General features: G+C 39.1%; 3 protein-coding genes across 5 annotated transcripts; 2 read left to right on the top strand and 1 right to left on the bottom strand.

Annotated features, from left to right (window-relative positions):
* Window positions 1-185: 185 nt before the first annotated feature.
* On the top strand, window positions 186-5,860 carry zp3d.2 (zona pellucida glycoprotein 3d tandem duplicate 2). Its single transcript, XM_079469235.1, has 10 exons — window positions 186-842; window positions 989-1,104; window positions 1,176-1,279; window positions 1,378-1,552; window positions 1,634-1,745; window positions 1,849-1,937; window positions 2,024-2,097; window positions 2,236-2,462; window positions 5,385-5,625; window positions 5,702-5,860. The coding sequence occupies exons 1-9, from the start codon at window positions 333-335 to the stop codon at window positions 5,421-5,423; spliced, it is 1,446 nt and encodes a 481-aa protein (XP_079325361.1). The 5' UTR covers window positions 186-332; the 3' UTR covers window positions 5,424-5,625; window positions 5,702-5,860.
* On the bottom strand, window positions 3,343-14,006 carry fli1rs (Fli-1 proto-oncogene, ETS transcription factor-related sequence). 2 transcript variants are annotated; one of them, XM_079469232.1, is made up of 10 exons: window positions 13,726-14,006; window positions 8,867-9,072; window positions 8,185-8,357; window positions 6,775-6,978; window positions 6,520-6,591; window positions 5,396-5,464; window positions 5,201-5,263; window positions 5,050-5,097; window positions 4,467-4,550; window positions 3,343-4,312 (listed from the first exon to the last, which is right to left on the bottom strand). In XM_079469232.1, the coding sequence occupies exons 1-10, from the start codon at window positions 13,741-13,743 to the stop codon at window positions 3,789-3,791; spliced, it is 1,461 nt and encodes a 486-aa protein (XP_079325358.1). In that variant the 5' UTR covers window positions 13,744-14,006; the 3' UTR covers window positions 3,343-3,788. The 2 variants fall into 2 exon arrangements, with proteins under 2 accessions (XP_079325358.1, XP_079325359.1); XM_079469233.1 differs by lacking the exon at window positions 4,467-4,550 and having other exon boundaries at window positions 13,726-14,004.
* etsrp (ETS1-related protein) lies at window positions 7,265-19,629 on the top strand. 2 transcript variants are annotated; one of them, XM_079469236.1, is made up of 10 exons: window positions 7,265-8,376; window positions 8,901-9,095; window positions 15,537-15,770; window positions 16,037-16,118; window positions 16,807-16,917; window positions 17,033-17,122; window positions 17,231-17,419; window positions 17,541-17,780; window positions 17,876-17,994; window positions 18,158-19,629. In XM_079469236.1, the coding sequence occupies exons 4-10, from the start codon at window positions 16,037-16,039 to the stop codon at window positions 18,431-18,433; spliced, it is 1,107 nt and encodes a 368-aa protein (XP_079325362.1). In that variant the 5' UTR covers window positions 7,265-8,376; window positions 8,901-9,095; window positions 15,537-15,770; the 3' UTR covers window positions 18,434-19,629. The 2 variants fall into 2 exon arrangements, with proteins under 2 accessions (XP_079325362.1, XP_079325363.1); XM_079469237.1 differs by having other exon boundaries at window positions 8,191-8,376; window positions 16,840-16,917.
* Window positions 19,630-19,888: the final 259 nt, after the last annotated feature.

The following is a 19,888-nucleotide window of genomic DNA, read 5'->3' on the forward strand; positions in this document are numbered from 1 at the left end:
GGAAGCGCCGGCCCTGGTAATAAATCTAAATAAAAACATGCTTCTTTTTTATTATACAAACTATACTTTTCCGTCTCATTTTGAGGTGAAAAGCATTTCTTAATTCATGCAGCTACTCTTACGCAATTTAGGTTTTTCATTCACAGATTGCGACTTATCTCTGTGCGTACTGTCTGAGAGACGGCTGTCTGAGCATGCGCAAAACATTACGTCAGTCGTGCATCTTCTGTTGGGCTGCTTAATCCAAAGGACAGGTGCATTCATTTCAATGTTGATCCAAGTTTCCCAAGAAGTTGTTATATGGGTAGTTTGCAACTTCATTAAGCCTAATTATGTTTAGAAAAATGAAGAATTATTTACCATCCGCGAGTATTTTCGGTGTCTTTTTTACCCTAGTGTGCGCTTCACAGTCGCGCGTGCCATTTGCACCAAGTCCTTCAACATTAAACAGGAGTTTTGAAACTCATTTGAACGAAACTGCTATCAAACGCCGCGATTCCTCTTATTTACAACTTCCCATATTCCAGCATTCTCGAGAACCTCTTCTGGATAAAGTGCAGTTTTCTCCCGAGCATGGATCGGGTCGCGAGGAACTACCGGAAGAAACGAAAGAAGTTTTCATCCCTCCCGCCGCGCAACAAGCGTCCCATCGCAGCAAAGGGTCGCGCGGAATAAACGTCGATTGTTACTTGAAGAAAATGATTGTTAAAGTTAACAAACAGATTTTAGGACGCGAGGGCCTTGGTGGCAAATTAAAACTGGGGACGTGTGACATCAGCAAGACTACGAGGACATATCATCAGTTTATTTACGACATGGACCAGTGTGGCAGTGAGAGAAAGGTATGGTTGGGCATCCCCGTACAGGAAAAAGCCACGTATATTTCACACGTGCAGAAAAATGTGTATGTGTATTGTGTCATGTAAAACCCATGAGATCAGTTTCTTGCATGAACTTGACATAATAATGTTTTCTTTCTCCAATTTAGTTGATAAGAAACAGAGTTTCTTATTCCAACATACTTCACTACTATCCAGAGATTTCCCCGGGTCCTATTCGCCGTGCCATGCCTTTCTCGATTGCAATTGAGTGTCACTTTAACAGGTAAGATCCAGGTGATAAAACTTGTTTCTATTGTATTTTTTAATTGTCTAACCGAACTCTCTTTTCTCCAGGTATCATTACTCGTACAAAATTGGTTTCACGCCCCAAGTAGAATATCAGAGCTACTTCAGACCCCTGAAAACCATGGACAGTGTTGCGCTCAGGCCCCGTGATTGTAAACTATATTGCTACTTCATATGTTTAGTTCAAATGTGTCAACTCGAATTAATACTTTGTCTTTCGGACAGTAACACTTTCTATTTTTTGTTGCAGCTGTGTTGAAACCGTTGTCCCCCACTGAAGCTTACACCATTGGTGACCCCATGTACTTTCAGGCAGACGGTCCCCCTCTTTCTGAGGACGAGAGGCTTTTTGTGGATTCTTGCTATGTGACTTCTGACAGTTCTCATTTGTCCATGCCTCGATATACAGTCATCGAAAACCACGGGTAATGTTTATGTTCAGTCAGGGTTACGATTTTTGCTCCATCGTGGTCAGAACAACTACTGTGTGTTCTTTTATATTTCAGGTGCATGACTGATAGTAAGAGCAGAAGATTGTCCAGGTTCATACAAAGTGAAGAAAGGAACATCGTGCAGTTTTCTTTGGAGGCTTTTCTGTTCCATGGGATGATTAAAAATGTAAAATAATGATGTGCTTGCTTTCTAACAAAGTGTGTATTATAAGCAAACCCTGTAGAAGCTTGTTGTGCACTTTAAGTCGTTTCCTGTTTGTTGTTCTCAGCATCTGTACATGCATTGTGAAATATACGTGGGAGGAATAAATCCAACACAAAGTTCAAAGCTGTGCAACTACAACCAGGGAACAAAGCGGTACATTGAGCTTTGAGTTGAATGTTTCTGTATATTTTTAAATTCAGTTGTTACATGAGAATATGAGCTGATCATTTCTTTTTTAGATGGGAAGAGTTATACGGTGTCAATTCTGTGTGCTCTTGCTGCGACACCAACTGTCTGGTTTCTGATCTGTCCGGTGAGAATATTCAAAGCTGATTTTAAAGATATCAAGATCTGTTGGTTTAATGAAGACATTTTAATAAATAGATTTCCAACATATAGAACTTCCATGTCAAGCCTACAAGCGTACTCTTTCCTGATCGTTTGTGTACAGGGACCAGCAAGGTGATCACCAGTGATGTCTGGACCATGGAATCTGATCTCAAAATTGTAGAGGAAGAACAAACATCAACTTTAGTCCCTCCACCTTCAATAGAGGTGGATGTAGGCATGGCCCAAACAACGTTGGTGCCTAATACAGGCCAACATTATTATGTGACAGAACTGGCTGTGATGGAGAAAGAAGATTCACTTGTAGAGCCACGCCGAATATTTGAAGAGGTATTTGGACTGGACTGAACAAAGAGCATTTCAGGTCAAGAGTGAAACCTTTCATTTAATCATTTAATTTCACTAGAAATGGTAATAAATCACAGCATGCACTTTGAAATCATTTTCATCAATACTATCTTCCCATTGCTTTTTTGCTCTCGCACCTAGTAGGTATTTTCATGTAGTCGTAATAAGAGTCACATGTATTGCGTTATCTGCATCCTAATGTTCGATCGAGCAATAATTAAACATTGAGAATTTCTGTTTGTCTTATTCAAAGCCAAAGATAAATGAAATTAATAATGTAACTGCTTTGTGAATTGTATGTTTTATTAATTTAATTTCAAATAGGAATACATACTCAGGTAAGTAAAGATTTAGTTTTTGGTTTTGTCTCTTAAAGTGCAGAGTTAAATTAAGCTCTCTAAATTATCTGATGAATTTATCGGCATCTGCGTGCAGTTTCTGACATATGGGAAAACATTTTCTGAATGCCGTTTAAAGGACCAAAGTGTAATGTTTTGGAGGATCTTGACAGAAATGCAATATAACAAACATAACTATGTCTTCAGAGGTGTATTGAGATATTTCTATTTAAACACACTGATTCTACTTTAGCCCTACACAGACAAACTGCTCTACAGAGTGCGTTTTGTAAATACATGATCTCCTCCGGCAAATAAGTGAGAATCTTAATGCTGTATCAGGCTTTTCTCTCTGCCACAGTCACTTATCTCATTTTGGGCACTTGTGCATGCTTTTCTTAAGCCCGGAATACTACGCAACAAAATGTCTTTGGAAATATGCTCGGGCTAGTTTTTGTGATGCATTGAAGAGTAATGTAGTGTTCGTCAGGACAATCGAACAAAATCCCAAAACGCATTAAGTGAGCTACATGTTTTTATTGGTATGAAATATATAATGTTACACTTATGGGAGTTATGTTATTTGGTTAAAGTCTGTACAAAGATATTGCATACCAAGGTCATATTACATCTGAACATTGGATATGAATTCATTAAAAAAAATTGCAAAAGCCTTATATGTAACATGCAAGACATATTTACAATTTAGCCCTGAAGTACAGCCCTTTGGTATGAATATATACTGTACAAAAATGCCACTAGATGGAGAATGCTACAAGAAATTTAAACTGACTACATCTCGCATTGGATATGAATCCCCCAAGTTTGGTGGATTTGTTTTTACTAAAACCACCAAACACTTTCTAAGATGCCATCGATATTCTTTGGCAACCTCATAAAGCCTAGAGACATCGCTATGAATGCCAAACGATCTGATTTAAGGCTTTGCGATCGCTATGTCTTCCTCCGTTTAGTAATACGAGTTCAAATGAGCATGCGTGCTGGGATGTCGTGGCATCGGTGAGCTCGGATACATCACCCCTGTCGTAGAATTCCAATAGGTGCTGGAAGGCCCAAAGAAATTCCCTGAAGAAACCGGCATAGGGGTTGAATGAGTGCTCATGAAGTTCATTTTTGGCTGGTGACTGTGATAGGTCTGCACATAGGGAACTTCTGCCTGGTATTTGAGCACGCCACCATCTGGAGGGTGGTTTTGGTGAGCTTGGGAAATGCCTTGGAAATCGAATTTGTATGCGTAGCGCTTGCCGTGCACCTTGGTCATGATGTTTTTGTCATAGTAGTAGCGAAGGGCACGACTGAGCTTGTCGTAGTTCATGTTAGGCTTGCTTTTCCTCTCCCCCCAGCGCTTGGCCACCTCATCTGGGTCGGTCATCTTGAATTCACCGTTGGTTCCCTCCCAGGTAATGATGCCAGAATTATTGCTGTCAGACAGAAGCTCCAGCAAGAACTGCCACAGCTGGATCTGACCAGAGCCTTCGTTATGGAAAATGACATTTTTAGCAGCAGATCAAGTTTGATATATATACGGCGGTGTATAAAGTGGATAGAAACTGTTAGTTTTATCTCCAAATGTGACCTTTTTACTGTATGGTTAAAGAAACAGAATGTGGGTTGGCTAGACACCTACCCACGGTCCTGTCAGTGCTGGTGATGGGCAGGTTGTAAGAATTTTGTTTGGACGATCGTTTCTTGGTGTTGAATGGTTTCGTTTCTGTGTGAAGAAGGTCGGGCAAACAGTCATGCTAATTATGTTCTAATGTTTTAGCACATATCGTCCTTGTGTCGTATGTTTGATTTTTACCGCTATGAATGGACTAAAACCAGAAATTCTTTCTGTTAATTGCTCAGAAAGTTTACGTACTTTAAAAAGGCCACATTTGTTTGGTGTTTGTCGCTGATGAATGCACTTTTATTAAAGTCATGGTTCACCAAAAACAAAAATTCTGGCATCAGTTTATACACCCTCATGTCGCTCAACCTGTTTATGACTCTTTGTTTTATGTAACACAAAATAAGAACTTGTGAGAAATGTCTCAGCAGTTTTGATTCTATCGAATGGAAGTTGAAAAGGGGATGGTGATATTCGGATACCAAAAATCTTCCAAACATCTTTTGTTCTTCTTGAGCAGAAGAAATAAAGTCATACGGGTTTGGAATGACATGAGGGTAATTAAATGAGGAAAGATTTTTTGTCGCTTTAATGTTCTTACCTGGATTTGCAAGGCGGCTGCTGATAGGGCCTAACGCTTGGTAGGGGTCTGCAAAAATATAAAATACCAGTTAGATGTTTCATGATGTGGAGTAACAGGACCGATAGTTTCATTGACTTAAGTATTGAATTAAAAAGGAGAACATATCAACCTTGCGCAGGTCTTGGTGGAGGCTCTGTAATTCTGGTATTGTGCTGATGTTCAATCGGAGAACCTGTAGTTTAAAAAAGTATTATTGTATGCAGTACATATGTATACATTAATATATATATATATATATATATATATATATATCCATGTATAATGCAGTATAATTGTGACTTATTGCTTTGCAGAGTATCATTACCTTTTGGAACAGCTGGCAATGCACTTGAGGACCAACTGTTTCTTCTGCCGATCTCCTCAAAGCTGTTTTCTGTACAAGGGCAAAATAAGATAAGACTGGTTAACAAAGGGAGATTTTACAGGAAAAGATGCTTTAAAGAGCAGGGAGAAGGCCGTCGAAGAAGGAAGGAAGCCTTGCATTAAAGATCCCCAAGGAGTAACCCAGGGCAGAACAAAGCCAAGAGGCGAACAGTAAGAAGGCCAGAAGATGGCACACAATTCCTCAGGGTAAATGTCCTTTTGTTTCAACCGATTCTGTTTGCCACAGAATAGTCGATTGTGTCCTAACCTGAGGTCTACACCCCTTGCTTCCTGTCCTGATGCAGCTGTTTCCTCTCTGAAAGTGCAACAATTCGAAAGCCGTGTAACGGTTGAGCGCTGAGCATTACAGAAACACCACAGTCCTTAAATGCACCTCTCCGTGCCGAATGTAAGAACACAGCAGTATTTTATTGTAGTGTCTTGTACATTTGGTGAGAAGTTGTTTAAAGTATTTGTTTAAATTCAATTTGGTATCCTGTTTAGGTCCGACAAGCCACAGTGCTGATTTTACCACAGGTTTTTTCAGACACAATGCGGTGCAAAAGTGCGGAACAATGTGAAGTAAAATCATGGTTAACTGTGGTTAAATAACTGTAACATACAACATCTTGTGATTTTATTGCAATTTTTAAACAAACCCAACAGTTACAATTTGGCTGCTAAAGTTTTGCCATATTCATGTTGCGTTAAGGAATGTGCGCGGAACCTATAGAAAACTGTTATTTTTCTTCCATAGCAATGTTCTGTTTACATCTCAAGCTTTTGCTGTTTGAGAACGTGTTCTTAAAGGATATTTCCCCCAAAAATGAACATTCATAATTTGCTCAGTTATGATGTCATTCCAAACATGAATGTCTTTCTTCCGCAGAACAAAAAAGATACTTGGCAGAACGTTGATAACCAACAATTGACCCCCATTGGCAAAATCGAAATTATGATCCACATGAGGGTGTGTAAATGACAACATTTGTATTTATTTTATAGATTCCCTTTAAAGAATTATGTGGCAAGCCACTTTAGCCTTTCGCTTGTAGTTTGACTTACCGGCTTTCACTTGTAACCTGGGTTGTGGTTGTGTATTGGTTGGGGTTGTGGGGTAGGAAAAGGTGGGGCTACCTGAGTAAATAGTGAATAGAAAGAAAACAAACAGTTTATCTACTGTATATATAAATAGGTACATAACATTCAAATCAGTAATCCACAAATTTTTTTTTTTTTATAAATTCTCCCAGTGTGTTCTCGGAAAAACGAACAATTAGTAATGGATTATTCATATGGATTACGGGCAAAGTCCCTTACTCTCCCGGAGGTAGTTTAGGTGGGAGAGCAGGATGTCTGTGTTGTAGGTGGAAGTGAGACGCATCATGTCCTCTTTGGTCATTTTGCAGAGCGATTTTCCATCCAGTGTCTGGAAGAGGGACATGTCCACATCTGACAGCCCGTATTCCTTTATGGCCCAGTCCACCCATTGCCGTACATGGTCTTGTGTCCAAACCTCTGGGTCTGAACGTGAAACGGAAGGAAGGAAAAAATGAGTGCTTTGCAGTTCAAATTAGAGGTAAGAGAAAAGTAAATTCCCAAGCACACTCTAATGCTATCTGAACTATTGTAAATGTGCTGTACTATTATAAGCTACTCTCTTAAACCCTTCTTATTTACAGGATCTATGACATCATATCCGTGTATTGTGAGCACTGCAATTGTTTGGTCCGGGTGACACATAAGCAAGTATCCCCGCTCTACATGTCAAACAGAGCGACTCCACCGTTCCGCCCACTTTTAATGCTGTCACGACGACCTTCAAAATGGCTTAAAGTGCCTCCCCAAAGACCCCCAAACATCGTAATTGGCATGTGAGCTAGAAGTGATTATCTCTTTAGGAATCCATGCAGTAGTCTGGTGATTTGGCTTTGACTACCGGGATCTTAGAAGAGCAGGAAGTAGGAAGTGTGTTGGCACAATGTTTATTTCTCGCTTTTACAATGTCCATTTACCAAGCTGTGCTTTCCCCCCACACATGTAGTTCCTGAGTGACGCAAGACGCTGTGGTTAGTGCATACTTGCCACATATTTCTTTGAGAACAGCATCTTGACAACCTCTACATGGGTTTAACCAACAGTTGACCAATTTCTAAAACTAGTCTTCTCTCTAATGGTCAAATGCTTCCTGTTTTAACTTACGAAGCATGAAATCGAACCCCTTATTACCTTCTTAATACATGTTCTTGGAGACTGATGTACAAATGATGGAAAACTGTGTATGCAGATTTCAATGCCCATTTTGTGCAAAGGCAAAAAAAAGATTCAAGTGGCATATAAATATTTATAAACTTTGCGTACACACCCTATGACTCCCCTTACTGTGCCTATACACTTTTCTTAAAAAAAGTTTTAAGATTAACTTGCTTTGCCTCTGAAACAACTTCTTCATGGCAGATCAAAATTGAATAAATTGATCACTCTTTTATTAAGACTGTTAAATCGGTTGCACTTTATTTTACAGTACGTGTACCTATAGTGTACCCACAGTGTCCCAACCTTAGATAGTACTGGGTAGTATAAGGTAACTACATGATATAAGTCTAAGTTTAGGGGCAGGTTCAGGGTAAGTCCCTAGTCATTACCCAGTTATTATATATGCTGTAATAAGTACACGGTATGTACATGGGAAACAGGACTGTAAAATAAAGTGCTACCATTAAATCTTACCTGCCGGTACAATGACCCTCTTCTCCTCTGTGGTGGTGGTGCTGGGCGGCGTGGTGGACTGTGGGCTGCTCCGTTGCTCAGGGTACGAGGCCTGATAGGCCAGCTGCCCCCCATCGCTGTTGCTCATGTGTCGGGTTCTTCTCGTAACACTGCAGTCCACCGGGGACTCACGACTGTCGTATGATAAACAATGTCAGTATGCAGGTTTGCGTTCTTCATTACATTTGTTCATTTAGCAGACGCTTTCATCCAAAGCTACACACAAGGAACGGAGCATTCCGAATTTACACGCTAAATGCATTATGATGTTAAAGAAACTGTTTACACAAACATTGTTTAATCATGTTCACATACGAACATTCATGGCATTTGAATGCATGTCATGTGACTGTGATTACGTGAATGCTGTATCTTAAAAGGGGGTTGATTTTCAGGGTATAGACTAAAATACAGGAAGCCATTAAATGACTTGATCTTCATAGCCGGTGGTCATTGTCTGCTATCATTGCATAAAAACACACCTTTTCTCCATTGGTATTCCACGGAAGAAAAATTATTATAACAACATTGTCTTTTTTAATAAACTAGTCCGTTATGGAGCGACAGCACAGAAACAGTTCAATTCTAACGTGCTGTATTTTGTGATTTATACACTTGTGTTGCAGCGTCTAGTTCTCCTCACCTGGTTCCGTTGATGTGTTCTGCTCTTTTTGCAGGGTTCTGTGTGGCCGATCCTGTCCAGTCCGGCTCGGTAGGTTCAGAGCTTTCTTCAGAACCCTGTCTAAACACTGCAGGCGAGCCGATCTCTCCCTTCAAATGCATGGCCTGAGGACCACTGAAGGGTGACTCGAATATGGACTGGTCTTCACTCACCACCGATAGGGCTTCCTGTGGAAGATATGCTTTGATTGGTAAATGACAAATACATAACCAAGTCATAAATACGAGTCGTGTGAATGAACAAATCGTTAAGGACAGAACGCGGATGTTGCGTGTTCTTACTCCTATCGCTATGATGTATCTTTCTAATCAGATTTTACAAATGTTCTCTAAAGTACGTTTAGCAGAGCACATTTTGTCTTGAAACTGAAACACTATTTATCCGTTACCCGTTTACCGAAATGGTTTAGGGTGTTGAGTCAAATAGCACGAGTCAATTAGTTGCGAGTCAGTTTGGAAATGTTAGGGTTTGCCGATGGTTGTTTTGCTCTCATTCATACATTTGACACTACGATGTAGACTCTCAGATGTAGAAGCCTTGAGAAGAAAATAAGAGGCTTCAAAGGCTAGTTTAAACGTTCAGATGTACATCAGTGTTTATGTGTGAATAAATGTTTGTGTTAAAGATGAATTCAGAGTGCTTGTTTAAATGGCTTCGGTATTGTCTTTAAAGCAGAAATACGTCAGCGCTGAGCTTTTTTGGTGGCTTACAGGAAATCTGGCCCCCATGTGCAGTGAAACCTTTTGGCATGGGGCATGAGATCGGAAACAAAGGAGTGGTAGAAATGTGGGTCATTTGAAGCTGAAAAACAAATTTGTTCTGAATGCATTTAGGTTGAGGGTCACCAAACAGGGTGGAGGTATTCGTTCATTGCGCGGTCCATTCACCTGACATTCGAGAGCATTGCTGATGTGTTCCGAGAATGATTCATTAACTGCTTTCTAGTGGCATAATTTACCTATAAAATCCTGTATCTTAAAGTCGTTGTGAATGGCACTACACCCGTTTCTCATCAGGCATGTTATGTAAACCCAATGACTGACAGATTGCATGAAATAATCCAGCCCTGGTAGAGAAGTGAAAGCAAACGCAAAACATGACTGAGTTCAGAGCTGGCGTCGCTTGTGCAAAACGATCTTCTATATGAATCTGCAAACTGCAATGAACATCCTCAGTTAAGAGTGCAGATGAGTAAACTGGTGCTGCCTTGTGTGGCAAAGGTGAATACGATTATAGTGCAGCACAAATTGTGAAGCGCTCTAAATACTTTGTGAAACATGTACACATTCACAATTTAAAGTTAATAATAATTATGATAATAATGAATGATAAATCACCCTGTTCTTTAACAACACTTGAGACTTATACACCTGACAGCAGGTAACTGACAGGAGCAGCAGTTAAATACATTTTTGCACCTATTGCACCCTTGAAACCACAATCACACACGTACACACTATTGCTATCTCCTCAAATGATAAACATAAACTACCGTAGCCACCAATGCCACAACTGACTTCCTGTTCAATGTGTTTCATACCAAACTCTGTTGTTGAGAAACCAAGCGCAATAATTTAGCAAATAAAAAACTGTGCAGAATGTCAGGATCAAGGTCGTTGAGATTAAGGCACAGCTTGCATCAAAACAACAAGATAAATATGCACGTACACAAACATGATAACCATGGCATTGTTGTGCCTTCCTTTGAGCCACTCACACGTGTGACAAATGCATGAGGTGTTTCAGGTCAATTGCAACAGATGTCCACTTATTTTGTCACAAGTAAATTTGCCAAAGATATGCTCATTGGAGACTGTTTTGTCGTACAATCTTTGTGTTTTACAATATTTCTTGTTGGGTTTTGGATACACAAATCGCCCTCAAAGGGTGGATCTCAAGTGTGCTCTGACAATGTGTAAATTTACTAGAGGATAGTATGTGTGTGTGGTTAAACCCAGCCGTTTTCCCTCATTCCCTCCTCTTATTTCTGTACAGGTTAGAAACGGATGCCTGATGCAGGAAGCACCTTAGATTAGTGGTCAAACTTAAAAAATGCAGGCAGGCTACGAAACACCAAAACTCAGATGTGTAGGTTCTTGCTTCATCTCAGTGATATATGAAAATGACCCGTGACCGCTGGTTTGTCAGGTTAAAGAAATGTTGGGGTGACAATCACAGTAAATTGCAGAGGTTGAAAGAGTAAAAGTATACTAATGCTTAGGGCTGTGTTGTAACTTCGCTTAAAGCTACTTTAGCTTTGTTTAGCCTCTGTATAAATGCTGTTAAAGTAGTCACGTCTGACTATTTAAAGAGAGAGTTAAATGTATTCACCCTCATGTAGTTCAAGACCTGTAACACAAACTATTTTGAGAAATGTCTTTCAGAATTGCGTTGTGTCCAAACAATGGAAGTAAATGGGTTGCCAATTATTCAAAATATCGTCTTTTGTGTTCTGAAGAAGAAAGAAAGTCATACAGGTTTGAAATAACAGGAGCAGGCCTATGCGTATTTCTGAGTAATCTAATACTTTGAGATCATACTTATTATTCGTTCATTATTTTTCTTCTCGTCGTATAAAAATGAATGACTATATTTTTGCCTAGCAATGATCGCTAATTTTACGGTAAACATTTATTCGACATGCAAACCCAAAACCTCACTCGAATTTCGTTCTGAATTAAATCGTGATCTTTTGCAACGCAGCTGCATCGAATAATGCAGCATATCTGATTGGCTGACAGTTTGCAGTCACTGCACTTAACCAAAGACGAGCCTATTTTGATATTTCTCAACCCAAGCAGGAACTGACAGGACTGAGAAAAAAATCGGTTGGATTTCGTTGTTAAATAAATAAAAATAAAATAAATAAATAACTTTGACCGACTGTTCATTTTTTAATGCTTGTGTGTGCTTAATAAAATAGTTAATGAAATAAAAAAAACATATATAATGAAACAAAATCAAGAAGATTATTTAACGTAAAAAAATAAATGCGCTTCAAACTTTTATCTTGTGTTCCTATGCGCGATCATTTAATTGCTAATATATTAGGAGCGAAAACTTCTGTTTGTCATGTTGAGTTTGCGAGATTGAGAGAAAAGCAGAAGTTGATGCTGAGGCGTGCTGATTTTGCAAAGACACACGCAGCTGCGCGTTGAGCTGCAAAACACTTTTTTTTGTGGTTTCACAAGTTTTTTATCAGCAACGTCGGTGTAGAAGTGGAGAGGGGCGCTTTTCTGAAGAGAGTCTTCATTATAACAGCACAACAAACGCGTTGGGCCGTTCGGTTACGGCTGGTTTAATAGAAATGTTGAACAATGCATCGGCATCGCACATCTATCGAATCAATTTTGTTTTGTCAGTCTTTGTTGCCCTTTTCGAACGGAGGGTGCGGAAGTGTGTGCGGAAAGTCTGAGGTTTGAGACAGGAAGCCTGCTGAGTTCTGATAACGACACCTGACAAGCGCTCAGCAATAAATGATTCCTTATAGAACTAAATCAGGCATGGGATGAAAACATATGTAATGATAAAAACAACGTTTTAATAACGTTGCACTTGTTTGCCGAGGGGGAGGCTACAGATTCACCGCGTAAAGGCGCAGCGGCAAAACATAATTGCAAAACGTCGATTTCGATAGTCGTATTCTTGTCATTCGTTAGATGGAAATAAATAATAAAAGGGGTTACGTTTATATTAGCAATAGAGGTGCCTGTAAGATGCCGTATTTAAGAAATTCATAAACGCCTGTGGAATGAAGTGCTCTGTTGGTGACGAGCATTCGAACAAAAACGGCCACAATTATAGTACATCTCCAAAGTGAAGGAAATGATGACAATAATAATAAAACACAAATCAGCAAACAATAGCCTGAGAATAATAAACTTTGTAATAATGATGACACTACTGGAATGTCAAAACGACAAATATCGACTGAGGTTTTAGATTAATACATTTTTAGCCCTCTCCTTTTATTAAACTTTTACGCATGGACAGTTGTTTCATCACTATTTGTGTGTAGGCCCATACTTGTTTAAGCATTGGTCTAAACGAAAAGCCTATGGCTGTAACCTTCATTAATAGTGTTTTACTCTTGACAACCTATAAGAAAAAAAGTATAGGCTAATGCACTTTTAACATGCATAAAATTGTGGAAAGCCACTGCCTAGATTATTAAGCCGCATGCCATGTTCACATTCAAACTATATGCTGGACATTCAAACTAAACAATATTAGTAATTTTTTTACGAAAAGATACAAAGTGAAAATACCCGACGCAATACGATCCGTGATTTTTAAAGTCTCCGTAGTAATTCCATGTTGTTGGCGCCATAAAGCCACCTGCTTCGAGAGCGCCCGCCATAATTGTGCCATATTCGATAGTCTTATTTTGTTCTCCAGATTGCAATTGCTTCGTTTTTCTTCGTTCTTTCGATCGTTATTGTAAAATAAATCATCAAAATGTGCCTCACAGTCTTGGAAAAGATATTAAATGCACCACTGCGTAGGCCTACACCAGTGCGTAATTGTTCAAAAACATTAAAGCAAATTTAATCACAAATTTGTGCATACCCTCTCTCGCGCGCTCTGGCCACCATTTCGTTTTTTAACTGAGACTAAAAGTTGTAGCGGTTTCTTGTGTTATTAAAGAGCCGACATTCAACCACGAACGGGAAGGAAGAGGAAATTTTGTACGAGAAGGAAAGAGTGGGGACCTGCATCACCGCCTTGCCTCTCTCACCAGTAGTCGCACTAACCGTGTGGGTGGTTGAGCGCTCTCTACTCATTTTCAGAACAGACAATAAACCAGATCAAACGCCTACCTTAATAGTACAGTCCATTGCAGTTTTCTTTGGAGTTCATGAAGAAATACTATGGTAAACTCGAGCTACGTGAACTCAGGCACTTTGATAACCCAGTTGAAACGCATCGACGTGTGTGCACAGGCGCATTTAGTCATCGGCGCAAACCATTGCTGCAACTATTTTCGCTTAGACCATAACCGGATGGTAACAGTTTTTTTCACATTGAGCTCTCCTTTCTAAAATTGGGAAGTGAAGTCACACAAAAGCATCTAGCGCTGTTCCTTATTGGTGAAATCTATTGCGTTAACTTCTCAGAACGCTCGTTTAACCAAAATCCCTGATAACAAATTTACATATTACAAACAGTTGCGCAGCATGAATACTGAGGTTTTAAAATACATATGTTGTCTTTCTGCATGCTTTGAGTTTAATAATGTAACATCTGAGTCATTTGGAGGATAAGTTTAAAGTTAGTGAACAAGAAAATGCAGATACACACAGTATATGGATTCATTGGTGGATGGATGTTTTCCCCAAACACATCGCAAAAAACAACAGGAAATCGCACATTATACCTTGCTACACAGGATAATCATTTTTGGTTCACCACAAAACTTTTGGTTTTTATTTAACTTTTTCTTAGCATTACCCATATAGTCTACTTTACTCTTTGCCACAGAAAAAAAACATTTTAGCAACAGAAAGGTTTTGTGAATGTAAACCTTTTCTTATAGAACCATGACAAAGAACATTTTAAAAATCTTTATTTTTTATAGTGCATGTTAGTTTTTTCAAACCCCAAACTGATGACATGAAACGTCTTGTCGGGGTTATCACTCAATTGCCGTCAAAAATAATAAACAAATGAGCGAATAAAATAAAATGGAAAACATAATTGGAATACAAAAATATTCCCTGCGTTATGCACGCAAACGTAATGCGTGCGTTTTGAACGCCCTTATAAATATGAATGAACGTATTAAAGAACAGTTCATTTAAAAATAGATGTGAAAATCATTTGTTTGAGATTTTACGGTTCATTAATTTGTTTAGATGGGATGAACGTGCTCTCCCAGTGTAAACACATCGTTTAGGCACAAATGTTAAATTAGACGCATAGCAGGGGTGTGTGGAGGTGTCATGGGAATTTGACACTGATTGTATCCTCTTAGGTGTGCGGGTCGCTTCAATCACGACTCATGCCTTGCTTGCACGATTTGGCAACTTACTTTTCCAGATGTATTTTTTCTGCGCCGGAGGAAAATGGCCTGAGGTGTTTGTTTATACAAGACCCTTGGGCTGGTCTTATCTGTCCAAAGCACTCACGCCGTGATTTCAGGCCTGCTCGACTCGGAACTTTACAGTCTATTGTTCTCATGAATGGCTTTTAAAGATACGAACGCCTCATAAAGGCAAAGTTGTTGGTTCTGATTGATCTTATTTCTAACTTTTTAAGTTTTGAAAATGTCTCCCAGCCTACCTAAAATATGCGGAAGGGTTAGTGATAGCGGCCCCTCACTTTCAACTTGTGACTTAAGCCAATTTTTCGATTGTGTATTTAATTTGTGAAAAACCTTTCTGTCTCGTGCACAAAAGTTTAAAGTGGGGTGTGCGTCTAAAGTCTCTACCGTTTCTTGTTTATAATAATTGCACAAAATACGTCCTGTCAAATGTATTATATTATTATTCGGATTAGCTGTAGTGCACATTTGTTGCATTGTGTGTTCCCCTTAAGTGTTTTTTAAACGCCAAAGGCCTACAGACCGTTTAATCCAAACATTGTTTATTTGTTTTGAACGTCTTGTAATCTTTATTTCAACTCCCCACAGACACATTTTCTATGAATGAAAGGGTAACAAATCTGTGGTCGTGACTCCTTTCTGACGTCACGAGGGAAACGCAGTCACGACGCATTCCTTCACAGGGCGCGCGGAGACACGCCCCATCGGGCACTGCGTCTTTATAACGGGCCCGAGTGGAGCACCAACAGTGAACGGAGTTGTAAAACAGCGCTTCGGGGTGCAGCAAATCCTTATCTGGAATAAGACTGTGAGAAACTTGAGGTAAGATCATCTTTTTTATTTCATACGAACTAAATCTGAGATTTTTTTATCTGATCAATCAAGTGTTGATTCATTAGCTGATATTGAAGATAGTGGACCATTGTGCAAACAATGATAATTTATTATAAAATGATATACAATACATGAATCTGTGATGTAACGATACATTTATTGTGAATTGTATAACTTACACTTCAAATGTATCCTTTTTAAAATCTAAAATAAAAATAAATCATTTCAAATGAAACGAATTTTTCTTTCTGCAGATGGAAACGTATCAAGCTGGATTTTACACAGAAGACTTCAGAACCCAAGAAGTTCCTGGTGGATTCGACTTCAGTTCATATGGTAATTTCCTCTTTTTATCCATCATCTCATAACCCTATGGTATTTGAAATTGAACTATAAAAATAACGGATTCTCAATATAATTGATAATATAGATGTCCATAATTGCTATTATGCATTCACTCAGCCCTCAAGGGGAAAAGTCAGCACATTTTGTGAGCTGTAGTGCTCCTCCGGCCTTGTTTCCTGAATCTGTGCAAAACATTTCCTTTGTCCTTCAGCTGTAAAGGCAGATTTGCAACAACCCTGTCATACCCCCAAAATTTAGACCTTGACATCTTGTTTGTGTGCACTAATTCAAAGCTCATCAGGAAAAGGGGGTGTCAGGCTGTGCATGCTCTGAGATTTAGGAATGTCCCATTCAGGGATGTAGAAAAAACGGGGTGGTCAGGTTAAAGATACACCCGTTTCTCTGTTCCCTCCCTCTCTTCCTAATCCTTTCCTCCAGACTTCCTCCTCAAACAGATTTAGCACCCTGTCTCCTATAGCCTTCTTCATCACCCTGTCAGAGAGTCTCTTTATAGCGTTTCCTTTATCCCAGCGTGGTTCAGACTGGTGAAGAAAACTTTTGGGTGTTGAGTTGCACAGATATGAAACATCTTTAATCTGATCCGGTCCATTGTTAATTCTATGCATCACATCTCGCGCTGTCTCTAATTCATTTAATATCTTTGATAATGTACCTCCAGACTACAGTGGTGAAGACCTGTCCTTTTTGTTAGACAGCAAAGGACCTGCCCAGCACCAGTATCCAGAAACATACTCGGAGCCCCAGAAGGAGCATGTGCACGCTTCCAAAGGTAAACACATTTTTTCTCGCAAATTTCTCTCAGCAGTGTTCATTGAAATCTTACAAAGCACACAAGGAATTTTAATGATTAAAAACATACAAATGTGTGCACTCTTGGATTTTAGGTCACACTCAGACGGTCAGTTCCACAGACTCTGGACTGTTTAATCTGGACTCGTTCCCTGAGTTTAATTGCTGGGCATCATACACGAATAGTGAGTATTGAATTTCAGTATATCTGTACAAAACATTTTCTTCTTTGTTGAAGTTCCTTCCAGACATTTTTGAAACCCTGTAAGTAACGTGTCGTTTTTCTTTTAAAGTTCCAGAGGGAATGATAGCAGATAGACAACAGGTTGGCTTTCAAGAGACTGCTCAAACCTACCAGAACCTTGTCCCTCTGTGTCCTACAGCCCAAAACGGTCCATTCGGCTCAGGAATGGACACCAGCAGTCATTACCAACACGGGAAAGCTCCAAGATCATCTGTCACTAATAATTTGGAACATTTGGGTTAGTATTAAATCAAATGTAAATAGAAATCTCCAAAATTCTGAAAACAGTGAAATTGCTGTTATATGAATCTGTGTATGATCATTGAGTTTATACTTAATCCTTGATTTTTCTTATTCAGGTGATGCTGAGAGAACATATGCTTTATATGAAGCCGACCAACAAAGCAGGTCTCCATATTGGTCCGACTACCCATCACCAGGTTACTGCACATCCATGCTTGGACAACCCCCATCCTCCTCCTCATCTCCGGTTCCTCAACCCTCAGAGACATTCTGCCCCCGTGTGGTCAAAAGACGTAGTGTACCATCTCAAAGATCAGACAGGGAGGGAGACCCCACACCAATGTCTGCTTATCCAGGTGAGGGATTCTGTTATAGAAGGTCTTTGTTTGTTTTTATGAAATGGTGGTCTTATCACGATGTATAACTTAATATTGATTGTTCTGCACTCTAGGATCCGGACCTATTCAGCTTTGGCAATTTCTGTTGGAGCTTCTGCTGGATTCTTCTTGCCACACCTTCATCTGCTGGACCGGGGATGGCTGGGAATTTAAAATGTCAGATCCTGCAGAGGTGAGATTCATTCCTCAATCAAACACATTGGTTCTAATTTAGTCTTCAAACTAAAGAAAATGCTCACATTTTAGAATAGAGGGCACATGTTATTTTCGCATCAATACAATCTTTAACTTATTGGTTGTGTTAAGACACTAACCATGTTCCCTCAAACCTACAGGTAGCAAAGAGGTGGGGTCAGTGTAAGAACAAGCCCAAAATGAACTACGAGAAGCTGAGTCGTGGTCTGCGTTATTACTACCACAAAAACATAATTCACAAAACAGCAGGCAAACGTTACGTTTACCGCTTCGTCTGCGACGTTCAGGGCATGCTCGGGAAAACGGCACATGAGGTTTTGGCCAGTCTAAACATCTCGCCATCAAATGCAGGATCTCCACAGTCTGTAGTAAGCACAACCAGATCAGAGGAAGCCACAGAGTCCTGGGGACATTAAAGGAGACCTGTCAAACAGAACTGCAAGCATCACAAGTCATGTCGAGGATTGAATTCTGACTGTAGCATTCAAAGATTTAACTGGATTTTGCAGGAGCAAAAACATTTGGGGACTGCAGTTTCAGCAGCCGTGACAGATCTCAGATCAGTGTTCAAATATGTATAGCCCCAGTTTATTTGCTGTTAACGCAATACAGTTAGATGCCTTAAAACTGTTGTTAGCTACCTCTTTTGATGTCGGAACACTAATTTTGTAAATGTATCTTTTCTGTTTTGTAAACTGATGTTGTGACATCAGATTGTGAATTGTTGTAAATAAACTGAATGTTGTCAATGTAAATGTTTCTACACAAAATGTCGCTGATCAGTCTTTTATCTTGTAATTTTTTATACATCAGAATCACACATCTATACTCTACTGTAAATAGATATGATTTTATAATCTTGAAGGGACAATTAACCCCCCCCAAAAAGGTCATCATTTACACACCCTCGAGTTTTTTCAAAGATATTTGGAAAGATTTGCTTGTAAACAAACAGTTCTCGGCCAGCATTGACTAGTGAGAACAATGGCAATAGTCAAAAGTGCCCCAGAACTGTTTACTTTCCTACATTCTTCAAAGAATTTTGTGTTAGACAGAGCAAAGAAAATTATAAAACTACCTACTATGGTAGTCAATGGTGCCAACACCTGAGGCGGGACAACAAAATACATTATAAACGCATTTAGGATCCATTGTAACTTAAAATGTTGTCCATGCGGCGCGCAGTGTTAAAACTGTTTGGTTATAATCATTCTTCCAAATATCTTTCTCTGTGTTCATCAGAAGTAAGAAATGCAGATTTCGAACCACTCGAGGGTGAGAAGCTAAATGATGACAGAATTTTCTTTTTTGAGAGCTATTTCTTTAATCTTTTGATTGGAAGGTGCATGAGTTAAAAAATATATTTTGTGCCGACATCTAAATATTTTGATTACAGCTAAAAAGAAGAAAATGTTGTTAACGTATTCTTTTCGTATTCGTAACTATTTTAAAAGGTTGCTAAATCAGTAATTTCTACATTTATGGGCAGTTTTTGAATTTAAGGGGGCCGGGGGGATCCCCATAAGAAGTCAATAGATTTATGTGAGTCCCTCAGATATTTGTATTTGAGTAAAAATGATAATGACAAATGTGATTAAATTCATGCAATGGATATGGTACGTTTGGTGAATTCATTATTTGTAATAATTTATATAGGCTTAAGTTTGTTTATGGTTGTTTTTTTAAATCTTTCAAAAATCATCTTTTCATTGTGCATTCCAATTATCAATCAAACTGATTGGGTTTGATTTCAGCCATAATAACTTAGAACAAACAGAAAACTAACACAATAAAACACAACAAAAACATGATAACATAATAAAAAAGTTAACTCATTTTCTTAGTAAAGTCATGTCTACTCAGCTCAGTTT

Source organism: Barbatula barbatula (assembly GCF_947034865.1).
Source record: "Barbatula barbatula genome assembly, chromosome: 12".
In the NCBI taxonomy this organism is placed as follows: domain Eukaryota; kingdom Metazoa; phylum Chordata; class Actinopteri; order Cypriniformes; family Nemacheilidae; genus Barbatula; species Barbatula barbatula.